The sequence below is a fragment of the Clinocottus analis genome, unplaced genomic scaffold (genome assembly GCF_023055335.1).
Source record: "Clinocottus analis isolate CAN_PGR_092001 unplaced genomic scaffold, fCliAna1.0.p SCAF_22, whole genome shotgun sequence".
NCBI classification, from domain to species: Eukaryota; Metazoa; Chordata; class Actinopteri; order Perciformes; family Cottidae; genus Clinocottus; species Clinocottus analis.
In genome coordinates, this window is record NW_027175954.1 from 5,947,011 (window position 1) to 5,960,492 (window position 13,482).

General features: G+C 38.6%; 1 protein-coding gene across 1 annotated transcript in view; it reads left to right on the plus strand.

The window, feature by feature from the left end:
* Window positions 1–12,293, plus strand: part of tbck (TBC1 domain containing kinase) — a 37,114-nt gene extending 24,821 nt beyond the window's left edge. Inside the window, exons 24-26 of the mRNA XM_068588881.1 lie at window positions 5,239–5,402; window positions 8,632–8,791; window positions 11,343–12,293. Of these exons, the coding sequence (XP_068444982.1) occupies window positions 5,239–5,402; window positions 8,632–8,791; window positions 11,343–11,453 (435 nt within the window). The 3' untranslated portion in view covers window positions 11,454–12,293. The remainder of the gene's footprint in view (window positions 1–5,238; window positions 5,403–8,631; window positions 8,792–11,342) is intronic.
* Window positions 12,294–13,482: the final 1,189 nt, after the last annotated feature.

Here is a 13,482-nt window from a genome sequence, read left to right on the forward strand (position 1 = left end):
ACTAACTGAACATTGTAAAACTTGTTATGGCGGATAGAGAGGCTTGTACGGTTGTTTGTGTTGCATGCTGCCCTACAGCCCTGCTCTCTGGTCAGAGAGCAGGCGCTCCGTCAGCAGATTCTCAGTCCTCGTAGTGAACAGAAATCCATCTCACCGGACAGCCGCTGTCCACTCAGCTTGGTCTGAGTGAGTGTATCGCAGAAAACCGTCTCTCCTCCGTTCTCTGAGCCACTAATAAGACAAACATAGCAAAACAAATACAACAATGCCCTACACTTGAACCATTCATTAGTTAGACTATGTCTCAGCAATCTTTTACATACATTTAGTTTCTCTCCAGTGAGTCTTCTGATTCTCAAATTACTCATTGATAATGGCGTTCACCTGCAGATTTTGGGACGACTGCTTGCGACGGGATAAATGTGTCTATTTCATTACTACTCTAATGTGCTGTGCATAAAGAGGATGGTATTATTATTGGCCAGAAGGTTTGAAATATAAATGAAAAGAAACAAATGCGGTACAGTGCACAGGAGGCTATGGCTGAGAGGTTATTGCTCACTGCCATGTAACAGCTGGTCGAGCTTTTATTTCATAGATTAAGTGAATCGATGTCCATAATGCTTCCTGGTTCCAACAATACAGAACGTGTGCACCACATGAGCATTAAAAACTGTGGGCAAAAACCAATCGGGTAGGATAATCTATATAGGATGTGTTGAGAATGAGTGAAAACCGGCCTCGTAAGTCTACGACCAAGACCCAATCACATGAACACCTCTCTACTATACAGAATATGATGCAATCCAATACAAAATCTCTGCAATAAATTGTAGCATTTTGAAGCTTATTATATAAAGTTTAGTTGACAGTATGACATGTTTCCACTATTTAAAAAGATTTCTCAATATTATCCACATTATAGAAACGGCCGTAGATTTTAATGAATTCCTTTCTGACACATTGTCAACAGACACTGAACTATAAAGTCTTCACAAAGCTCAGATTTATTTTAGGGTGTCATAGAGTTTTGGATTGTATTTCACGTTGCTGTGTCTGCCCCGTTTTATTTCCAGTTATTAAACGCTTAATCATGAGGAAACTCTCCAACGTATTTTAGTGATAAATCTTTCAAGTAAAGCAAATATTGCTCTTGAAAGTCATCATCAATATTTTAGAGTACTGTAAGTTCAAGCCACTGTCAATCTGTGGTCAAAGTGTGTGTCTTTTGTCAGCAAAAAGAGATGCATTTTCATTAGAGGAGGCTGCTATTTCTCGAAAGAAATCATTCATGTTTGAGCAATATTGGCAACTGCTGTGTGGCCAGAATTAAAACAGGAGCTTGGTGTGTGTTTATGTGCACATGCAGCTGCTGTGAGGGGTATTTGTTGTCAGCGTTTTGCTCAGATCATGGCCTCAATTATGCTTTTCTTCTCATCTCTTCTTGTCGGACTGCAGACTTGGCAGGAACAATACATTTGTGTGCCTTAGAAGTGATGCTCAAACACCACAGACTGTAACGTTTGATATGAGAAAACCTCAGCACAGTAATAATCACGCTGTGTGAAGCCTCTTAAAATGAGTCATTGACCTTGTCGTCAAGCTTTATCCAAGCTGAACTACTCCATGGATACCAGTTAAATATGTTAAGTGTTTTCATTTCTTTTGGCAACTGTGGACCAGGAGCATTTGTGAGTAGAAACACACACAAACACAAACCTTTGCAGAGGATTTGTGTCTGCTTATCAATAGCTGCAGTTTAGCCTCATCACTGTCACCAGTGAAATGCAAAAGTGTCATTAAGCCGTTTTCAGCTGGCACTCACACCGCTCCTCCTGACATTCAAGTTGCCACAAACTCAGCCACAGGCAATGACAGGCTGCATATTTTTGCCTGTTTCTGTCATACGATATAGGACCAATAATGTGTAGTAAGCTAAAGTAGACCTATATATGTTTTGCTACTCATCAGCCGAGCAACTGAGACTGTTTTACTTTAAGGTGATGTCCAAAGTCTTTCTTGAGTCTTCCAAACAACACAAAGGTAGAGCAGTCAACAGCTTAGCACTGTTTGTTATGTCGGACGCCAAAACGGCATTTACTGCTGTGTCAGCAGATCATTTGCACAGGGTTTGGACCCTGGATGTATGAGTGGAACTGCTGCTCTAAAATGATGAATCGGCTATATTTTTTTTTAAATGTTGGCTGAACACCCATCAATCAGATGTTTTCTAGTAATTTGCATTGAAACATTTTTCATGGGCTGTCATAACAACAGCTTTTCTGCAGTGTTCTTTACATTTTTACCATCTTGAAAGGCATTTAGTTTTTACTCTTGTGAGTAATCTTTTAAAAGCAGTCCTTTTAAAAACAGGCTGATCGATCCACGTGCCGTTTCCTACTCCTTGCGCACCGCTCCTAAGGACAATAAACTCGACTAAGCATTTATTTATCAGTAAATACCCAATCTTTGAGTCCTCTTTTTCCCCCCGCCTGTTTACTCATTTGCTTTAGTAGCTCTCTGTATGCGACAACATGCTAATTGTATTTTATGTTGACCAGCATATATCTAGTGTACACAACAGATGTCTACACACATAAAAGCAGCCACAAGCATCCTATTTCCAGTGATGGTATGTTGCTGTAATCATTGCTCATCACACCAGAAAGTCCTGCCGGTTCAGTTATAACCCAGCTGAACACACACATTGGTGGAGAGATTGGTGCAACTGTTTTTGTTTTCTTTACTTTATCTGTGGGTTTGTGCAGCAAAAATGTAAGACAATGCTAAAAGTAGTGATTTGAAGTTGTTTTAAGGTACATATGTTTACAGTGAAAATGTACAAAAATGTATTACGATTAACTACATTCTTTAACCTTGAGCATGTGAATTGATCTCTGAGATTATTGACTAAAAAGTACATTAGAACCTAGATGTACAAACATTTATGTTCCATCAGCCTTCTCTGCAAATAGAGCTAACTATACAATGCAGTGCAGTCATGTTTGTTTCCATCTCAAAGAGATTATTTACATCAATGAGGCAACAAAAGATTATTTAATGTCTGTGCTGATTAAGTAGTTAATTTGCAATTGTATAGTTGTGCTGTATTAATGTGATGGTAATAATATGTAGTGTGCTTGTAAATCTCTATAATTGTTATTGTGCTAGAGACTATGGCATTTTTTTTCTGCATTTAAGTGAGTGTTTTTTAGTGTCTGGTGACTACTCTGCCAACGAACTGCAGATGGAAACTGCTTAATGGCTTAATCTGGCATAAATCATCTCTTTGTGAAGGGCCTTATGATAAAGAATACAACATAATGATAACAGAAACCGAGACCTCGTCATTGACTAAAAGATTGAGAAAAAATGTCAAGACTGACTAAACCACAGTAACGAATCCCTTTACGGTTGGTTTTAATTTGGAAGCTTGTCTCCACAGGCAGGTTTTGCTGAGCAGGTGTGTTCAGTCACACCCTGGTTTGCACCAAAGTTTGAATTCACAATTTTATTTTGCCTGTCACAGTTCCCTGGTTCTGTACAAGTGGCCTGCTGTTGTCCTCCAACAAAGTAGACGTATGAACCGTGACGTAAAGCATGTCTTACTACGATTTCATTTTTAATGACACCTCTGTGTCATTGTGACTCAGAGGTGTCGACTCAGCTTTGTGGTCATTTTGTGTGTATAGCTATTGCTTTAGCCCTTAGCCACTAAACTATATTGGGATTATCAGGCAAGATGAATCAGGACCTGGGCAGCTTCACATCTGTTACAATGTCCTTGTGTGTTTCTGATTATGAGAAATACAAACACTGTTCAATAAGATGTTTATTATTCCTATAAAACAAAACATCAAAACCCATCATGGTTATCATTCAACACAAACAAACTACTAAATTATTGGCTCAACATAGAACTGCATAATTTGTGCATGGCGTTATTTATTGCAGGCGTGGTATTGCATCAAAGAACTACAGATATTTAAATGTGTCTCTATGTTCAACCTATTCATTTACATTCACTTGTTTGTGATTGGTAAACATCAGATTGAAAGTTAACTGAGGTGAATTTTCTTTACAATGAACGAAATTGTAGGTCATGGCAGTAAGACACCATGAATATGTAGATCATAGCTCTGCTTGTGCTCTCTCGTGTTACCTAGAGTAGCTGTTGTTGTACTTGCGGAATAAGGATATTTGTTGAAAACGATGCACCACTCCTCAAATCTCTTCCCTTTTGCCATTCTGGCTCTGTGTTGTTGTGGCATAGGGAAGCTGCACCCTTCAGACACATCCGTTAAATTATTGCCATAGAGAATTGAGAAAAAAAAATGTATAGTCAGAGTTAAAGTAAGATACCTATAAGAAATGATCAGGCAATGAATATTTATAAGAAGCAGATAATAAAGAGGAAATGTAACGCCGTTGCATCTCGCATGTCAGGGTGATTTAAAAAAAAAATGCTTTAACAATACCAGGATTTAAAGGTACTAGCTTAGCTGCGCAGAATTGTTCGTCAGATGTTACTGACTGCCACACTGTTGGTTGGACAGGTTGTTCAGCTAGCCAATGGAGTTTGCGGCTTTCAAACATTTTATTTCCTGCATGGCAGAGTTTTGCCACTAAACCTTCTCAACATGCTGGCCCTTCTCTGTTCTGTAAATTGCTTTTATTCAGCGTGCTGGGATTCATAGATCATTCTCTGAGTATTCCTCCTATATTTGATTTGCATGTAAGTGAATAAAAGAACCAAACTATTTAATGACCGATCAATATCACAATGCATTTTAAAATAGATTAACAGTATACTTCCTTTTTTCCCATTTAATGCTTCAAAGTATTTCAGGGCATCTCGGATTCATAGAGGTATTACTCCTGCTCACCATAACAGAGACCAGGGTTCATTCCCCTGCAGCTTCGCCTCCGGCTCAGTGCTTTAATGAATCCATTGGACAGCGCACATGGAAACTGGAAAGGACCATGTGCTGCTGTTCTTCTGTGGTGCTCTTTGAGCTGTAATATTGGGGACGGTGTGAAACATTTCATTAATACAGAGAAGATTTTGGTAACATAGAAAGTCTCATTACGGGTTTTTCGATTTTTCAAGAAGCAACAGTATCCAAATTGACACTATTCCTTGTCTCTCGAGTCATTTTACTTTTACACAATTACTAATTACCGCGCTGCACTTCTTCTCCTTCATATGATCTCCTCTTACTGTTTTTTTTCTTGTAGTCTCGGGATCCTCTGGCGCTGTGTGACCTGAAAGCAGAAGTATCCCCAAGGATCTCGGCCGAGGACTTAATCGACCTGTGTGAGCTGTCATTGGCCGGGCCTGCCAAAAGGACCAAAGCCGGCAAGCCCAAAATCATTGCTGTTGACATCCGCACTGTCGAGGAGTATCCTTACTATTTCTGAATTTTACCAGCCACTTTGTTAAATGCTGGCATTTAAACATTCAAATAAACTGTACCTGTATCTTTCTCTGCTGCGGCACATCAGAAATTGGTGCACACAGACTGCAGCCTGTTTGAACAACCTTGGATTGTGTCCAACAAAGCAAGAACAACACATGTTTTGCTGAGAAAATATGGCCAGTTTTACATACGGTGGTTTTGAGTAGAATTTACTTTAGCAAAGTTTCTCTAACTTAAAGTTTTCTTTTATTCAAGGGAGGGTTATAATTATTATTGTCCATGTTCTATTACAGCAGAAGTGTGTCCTACAACATGGTGTTCGACCACTTCAAGAATCAAAAGGGTTCATAGTTGTTTTCCAAATGGCTAGACATGAAGGTCGGGTGAAAAGCTGCTGAAAGACAGTCGGGTGAGAGGAAAGAGATGCAAAAATCTCCTGGAAGACATTTATCGTATACTAGTTTGTACACCTGAAAAGGGACAGAAATAGTTGTGTAAGGAATGAAATAAGAGCTGGAGAGAAATGTTAAACCCCGGCTTCTTTTTCATCTTGTGTGGTGTACATGTCGGATTGTTGACGTCGGGAAAGTTGCCGGACACAATCCCCCCAATTGTGACAGCACTTCTGTAGAAGTATGTTGGCAAAGCTTTTTTCTTGTTGGCAGGACAGGAAATAGCATGGAAAATGATGTAATTATAAACAGTTTGAGCTACTAGCAGCATTATTGGACAACACTTTCACCTTTTTTTTTACAAACACCTTTATAAGAACCGCAGCAAAAGCCTTTTATCTTGTCCAGTCTAGTCGGCAACAGGACACGATTTTGGCATCCGAGACGTTCTGGTTTCAGTTTGTAGTTCTCGTAGTTTTGACCAATGACGTTGGCGCAGGGTTTGTTTGAATACAGGTAAACATTCCGTGTGGAGAATCCGACGGCGATCGTTTGATGATGACTTAGCGTTTTATTGGTTTATTTGAATGGGAACTTGCTACTTGTAAAACAATCCATTCGTACACATTGTCTCTTCATATCAACTCCAGTTTTGCATCTCAAGTTGCTAATCGGAGTGTAAACAATGAGCGGTGCACAAAGTCTTGGTCTGACTGCACCAGAACTCTAGAAATATAACGGCTTTACCCCGAAGGCTTACTGTCTTTAGACCGATAGCCAATGGGTACAGAGATTTTCAGTCTCACAGATGAATCAAACTGGTTCTCTGAAGGTCAGAGTCCAAGTCGTGAGCGGCTGCCAGGTCTCTGGTAAAGCCGTGATTGTCCTGATTGTTATTAAAGATTCATGTTTCCGTTAACTCACAATTATTTTGTTCCAGGTTAAAGACACACAAACTAAATTTGCATTTAGTTGAATCTCTGTATGCAATAAGCCTTTCCCCGTGTGAGTTTTCAAATTGATCCACAGGCACCGAAAGTAACATCCCCATCTCAGGCAAGTAGGAGCAGATTCAGGGAGGATGATCTACTTTAGTCAAGTGCTGCCAGACTCTGCAACATCAAGTTCATGCTTTTACATGCTATTTTTTGTTTTGTTTTTGATAAGAGAATTATTCAGTCTGGTTATTGTTTTAACAATCAGCTGCAAGCCACAACCGGCACATTTTATTTTAGAGTTTAGTCAGCATTCTTATTTAAAAGCTGCATACAAAAAGTAGCTCTTTTGTTAAATAATACAATTCCTGAGTAGATCAAGAGTTTCTGTGTGACAGCTCACTGTATGTGTAGGTATATGTGTGTGTTTACTGTCCAAAGGAAACCATGTATCTCCAGAAGTGGTAATTGGGATTATTTTATTCCCTCCACGATTTGGGAGGATTTTCATGCTTTTCAAGAAATATAAACAATTGAAAAAACACATTTAATGAGCTGCGATTATCAGAAAAGCATAAAATAAAACTGTTTTTCTTTGTTTGACATTTTGGAGATACATGGTTTTCCCATGTGACAATCTGCATTGATTGATGTGCACACACATACATAAAAGCAGGGCTCCCATACAAACAAATTCCCTGTAAATCCCTTAGATTAAAAATGAAAATGTCAACTGCTTGCCACAATCAATAGAATATGTATTAATCTTTTTCATAAGTCTGCACAGAATTACAATATTTTAGAAAGACATTTAATTTGCTTTTGCAAATTAAACTAGGAATAACTAGGAGTGTATTGACCCGGAGAACCCTGCCGGGACTAAAGGCAGAGGAAGAAGTGAGCGTCACTCTTCAGATCTGTGGAATGGTATTTGTCTAAGGGGGTAAAAGAGCCATTAATCAATAAGGATTAGTGTAGAGAGCAAGATTTCAAAATATCAGTTTCTTTTGCCAAATTCCTACATGGGCGTCGTGATAGACAGAAGCTCCTCGGGCTAGCACACATGGACAAAAGGGATTTGACCACTTTCGCAGGATTTGGCAACCCTTGTTCACCTTCATTGTGATCTTAGGCAAAGCTCTGTTGTGGGTTTCTGCTGTTACAAAAAGTGGATTAATTCTGTGTGGAGTTATTTTGGACAATCTCTATTTAACTGTCTATGTAGCTGGTGGTTATTGCCTACTGTGAAGCAAATGGCCTATTGTATTTCCACGGCTAAATGTAGTATAATGGGATTTATACACTAACAAACTGACTATATTTTCCTGCAGTTGGTATGATTTGGTGAACAATATCTTTTGACCGAGAAAGAAGCACCACTTGTCTCAGGTTATGTAGCGATAATGTCAATAGATATGCTCGCAGAAGAAGGACAAGCTTCTTTTCTTAAGAGTACATATGCCATACATACCACTATGGGGTTGTTAACTGTCCTGCTGATACGCACTCGTTTTCCAGCAAATCCCTCACTAAGAAGCAGTCGTTTTCCTTTCTTTTCTTTCTTTTCTTTTCTTTTCTCCTGCTGACTCCCTCATTACATCTCATAATATCTCTATTCTTCCTGCTCCTTCCCTCCCATCAGTGAGCTAGTTTTTCCCACAATGTTATCTTGCAGCTTGCCTTACAGGCTTTTTGTATTGATCGCCATCATGATAAGCAGTATAACGAGCTCTCTAATTATCATTGAACTGACTTGATATTGTTCAATACTCTCTCTTTATTATCCGTGTGGCCAGAGGGTATTGCTGTTACTTGGAACTATGTGAAAAAAACAATGTGCCGTTACCTGTTCAATGCTTTGCTCCTTGACCTCACTGCTTTTAGCTTTGGCAGAGGCCATATTTCTGGCAGCATCAACATTCCCTTCAGCACAGCGTTCAGCCCTGACGGTGAGCTGGTGCAGTGTCCTGCAACAGGAATCCTGCAGAACTACAGAGGACGTGTCATCGTGATCATTAGCCATGCCATGAAAAGTGCTGCTATGGTGAGAAAGCGGACACACACACACACACACACACACACACACACACACACACACACACACACTCACTATCTACTAGACGTATAAACCCAAGATGGGGATTACACAACCTACCATAAAGATGTGATATACACTTTATAATGTTGTGAAAGTCAATCCCTCTGTAATATTGCTTTTTGTAATGTCCAACCATTATTGTTTGAACGTGCATTGGAAATATGGAGAGATCAGCGGTTAATGCCGGTGTGGTGCAGATAACCGATGGTAATCTTGTTCTAATGTTGTTTAAGTGCCCTGGGCCGCTTTTTAAATCACCAGACTCTCTCTCCCAGTTTACGTTTTTGCAATGCAAGTGCTTTCAGAAGGGCAATTCATGTCATTCTCAATTGAATCTTTTTTTTTATTTTTTATTCCTTGACTTGCCTCATTAAACGCCTATTCCCGTTGAGTTTTGGTTGGGTATGAATACAGTAGTATTGTACATTTATAGGTCTGATGTCCAGGATAATAAAAACTTCTGAAAGACGCTAGGACCTTAGCCAAGGCTGAAACCAGATTTTATATAAATCTTTGTCTTTGACATTTTAGAGCACAAAAATAACTTCAGCCTAACAGAAGAGAAGACTATATTGATAATTATATATTCTCCTTTTGTGCTCTCGTTAGAATAAATTAGCCAAACCTAATATAAAAAATAAAAAACTCAGCAGGGATATAGCTTCAGGCAACATCCCAATTTAGAAAAGATGTCCTCCTTCAATATGTTGGAAAGAAAGAGAGGAAAATAAGTAGTTCTCCTTAATTGATGAGACATGATGAGTCTTTGATTTTTTTTTTAGGGAGCGGTGGAAAGATATCAGTTTCTAACTTGGTTAAAAATAACCGTTTCAGAGAGTAATGGAAGAATTCTTCTGCAGATAGACTGAAGTGTAAATATAGTTGTTTGTGAACGGTTTATGGCTCACGTATCAGAACATGGCCATAGCTCTACTCTTTTGCAGCGCAAATAGAAAATGTGTGTTGTGTCACACAGCATCAGTGTGAGTTGGTTTTATTACACTATTATTTTATTGTGTTAAGTATGATGATCGATCAACCTCTTCATCCTCGCACATGCCGGGACGCGTGATGACTATTTAGCCTCCTTCCCCACTGCGGCCAAGCCCACACTTGAAATTCCACATCTGAGGTTCAACCTCAGTAATTTTCCGACCTTTCCGCCGTGCAGGTCACCAGAGTAAAGGTCAATAAAACGACTCAATTGTGCTTAAATGCCATCCACATCTCTGTGCACCAGACCGGTGGCATTATCATTAACTCTGGGGCAAAGCAATGAATGCACTCCCTGTGCTCAGGCTTTACTGTGCACCTTTAACATTTAAACCCTATTGGCATTCAGAAGTAGGCCTGATTCTTCATACTCTGCTTTAATTTTATTCAGTTGATTGCATCTGAATTTCTTTAACTGTACTCCTAAAACAATTGAGTGTGTAAGCAGCGATTCAGGCAGTCAACGTACCTTTTACTCATTAATCAAAGGCATTGACATTCTTCTTCTTCTTTCATTTTGTTTAGACTTCTTCTCTTGGTGTGCATTTAGTGTGCATTTTACTTTCCTGTTTGCTTTGTTGCACCTCAGAGAGCTGGACAAAATACACCTCTACCACACTCAGTGGTTTGTAAAGTCCTGTGGCGTTGTGTATCTCGCAGCATAACTCCAGCCACCTTCAACCTGAGCCCAAATAACTTAAGACACATGTGAGGTTGGTCAGGGAATTTTAGGGCAATCAAAAACATGTTTCATCTGTTAACATAAAGTAAAAAACACTTTTGCGTAGAGGTCATCTGAAAAGCTTGACTAATTTTGATTAACATTAAATTAAAGCTATACACACTCTGGTTAGGTTGAACTACTGATGTACTGTATGACTCAACTGAAGTTCATTTACCAAAGTGTCAGTTTCTGTTTCGTAACAGCTTTTGTGTTTGATAAAAATCTTACGTTCGCAACCAGAGGTTTCTTAGTCACACAAGTGCTTACACAACACAAGTCAAAGAAGAGGCCAGAACACAAATTAACATCTATTAAATCAAACACAATAGCCCTGCAATATTTGGTACCTTGATTTGTCAACGTTTCTAGTTTACAGGTTGTAATGTGTGTCTACATTAAATACAGAGGATTATTTTTTTCAGTGAGTGAATAAAGACTGTCACAGAGAAATGTCTTCGAGACAGGTTCAGTCCAGACTTTTCTCATTTGTTGTCTGAAAGGAAACAATGTCTTGGCCAGGTCTCCCTTGTAAAACAGATGTTTAATCTCAATGGGACTCTTCTGGTTAAATTAAGGTTTAAATTAAAACAATTAAAAGTGAAACACACCCACAACATTAAGTGGTTTCCATCGTTGCAAGGCTGTTAATTTAAAGATGTTATTTCCTCATGTGTGGCAACTACAAGAAAACCACACCCATTGAAGTCATTTAAAGTCTTCAGTAGTTTTTCCTGAAAGGCTGGAAATATAACTGCCATTCCCTTTTTTTTCTTCTCCCAGTTTGCAGTACACCTGGTAAAGGTAAATTTCCAACGGGTTTGTATCCTGGATGGAGGAATCAACAAGCTGAAGCCCACTGGACTCCTGACTGTCCCTTCCCCTCAGATTTGATCCCATATCTCAGTGTGTGTTGCATTTTGAACTGATAATGAAACAAAGAAACACATTGAGACGTTCTTTTTATACACATTCAACTTAAACTGTGCAGTAAAAGGAAACGCGCCATTGTAATCCACTTGATTTCATCACCAAATGGTCTTTCAGGCCATGTTTATAATGTTCTTTTTAAAAAGAATGATTGAATCAATATTTTGTTTTATGAAACAACTCTGTGTTGTAGTTGCTTTGCACTGATAAACAACAACGACTGATAAATGGAGCTGCCCGTGAATATCTTGGTGAATGTCAACCTGTATGTGCTGAGCCAGTTGATCTAGGTTACTGTGTTGTATACTCAGGGGTCACTCTATGTACAAGGTACACAAACCAATGCAATCCAACACAATAGTGCTGCCATTAGGTCTACTTTAACACACAGCAAGCACCACGTTATATAAGCTTTGCAGAGGTAGAATATATGGCAGAACATATGTTGCGTTAAATTGCATCAGATTGTACAGGTGTACAAAATGAAGCGACCACTGAGTGCATGTTTGTGTCACAGATTTTTGTTTGTGTGCATTTGGTGATTTAATCATTTTTACATGTCACTAAATTGTCTCTACTGTTGTACTGTATGCCATAGAAACTGGTTGTTATCATGTTACAGTTATTTTGACTATAACTATGTGATGAATAAACTGGATTAACAATGTTGGTGAACAGTTAGTTTGTTGTTTCATAGTGTTTTTAATTGACGTAATGGTCTCACATTGACAAGGTGGTTCCTCTTGAATTTAATTTCATTGACTGATGCTGATACTACCTTACGACATTATACAGTATTGCATCATCCTGTGGTTTCGTGCAGGAAGAATAAAGTCATGCATGCCCAACACGCATGACTTTATTCTTTTGTTACTGCCAAGACACTCCCACACAACTGTTTGTCTAATAAGAGCAATCAGTGTTGATTACTTTGATCAAGAGAGCAGTTCATCAAAGAAACTTCTTGGTCTCAAAAACGGGTGAGAGAAACACTTCATGAAATTATTTCAAAGACTCTGATAGATTGGTGATAAAATTCTTTAATGTTAGTTCTCATAATATCTTCTTCTAACGCCATTTTCATTGTGTTATCAGTATGTTAAAGTTTCTTTGCATTAAGGTTAATCTGGGAAATCCATGTTAAGCCTGTGGAACTGTACGTAGTCTCTTTGAAGTTAGAACAATGAGTATCTTTGATGTTGTGACGTGATGGCTAATCGCACAATGACACACGCACACATACTCAAATTTCTTGGAGATATTCAGTCAAAGGCATTGCGATCCTGTGTGTCTCTTTCTCTCTGTGTCCTGTGAACCTCTCTCTCTCTTTCTATTCTCTTCTTTCGCCCTCTTTCGTACTCTTCTGTCTCTTTCCACCTCTATCAATCTCTCAAGAACTGCACTGCAACCAGCAGTGCAGTTCTTGGCTTTTTCAGGAGTCATTTGAAATGTTCACATTTTCACAGTTGTTTTGACTGCTACCACAACTACTACTTTTACTGTGACAATAAAATCGTTGAGTTTCCAGCTTTTCCTGGGATGTAATTCAGCTCAGTCGTTCTCAACCTTTTATCATATTTTTACCCCCTGTGAAATATTGAAGGTGTGTCGCTGCAGTGGGTGTGTAGGACAGAAAAGACTGGTGAATCTTTTTGTTAGGCACGCCACACATGTTCAGCCAAGTAATGAGCACAAAGCATTTTGGTTTGAAAAAAATATATTATATACAGGACTGTGCCATCAGTGTCTGATTATATATATATATATATATATATATATATATATATATATATATATATATATATATATATATATATATATATATATATATATATATATATATATATATATATATATTAAATCTCACGTACCCCCATTTGTGAACCATTACTGTTGATGATGCAGTTTTTCTTCCAATTTTTCCACTTGAACTTTTCATCAACAAGGATTTTTATCAGTTCAGTTCAATGCTTTTGGGCTTCAACACTTTTCA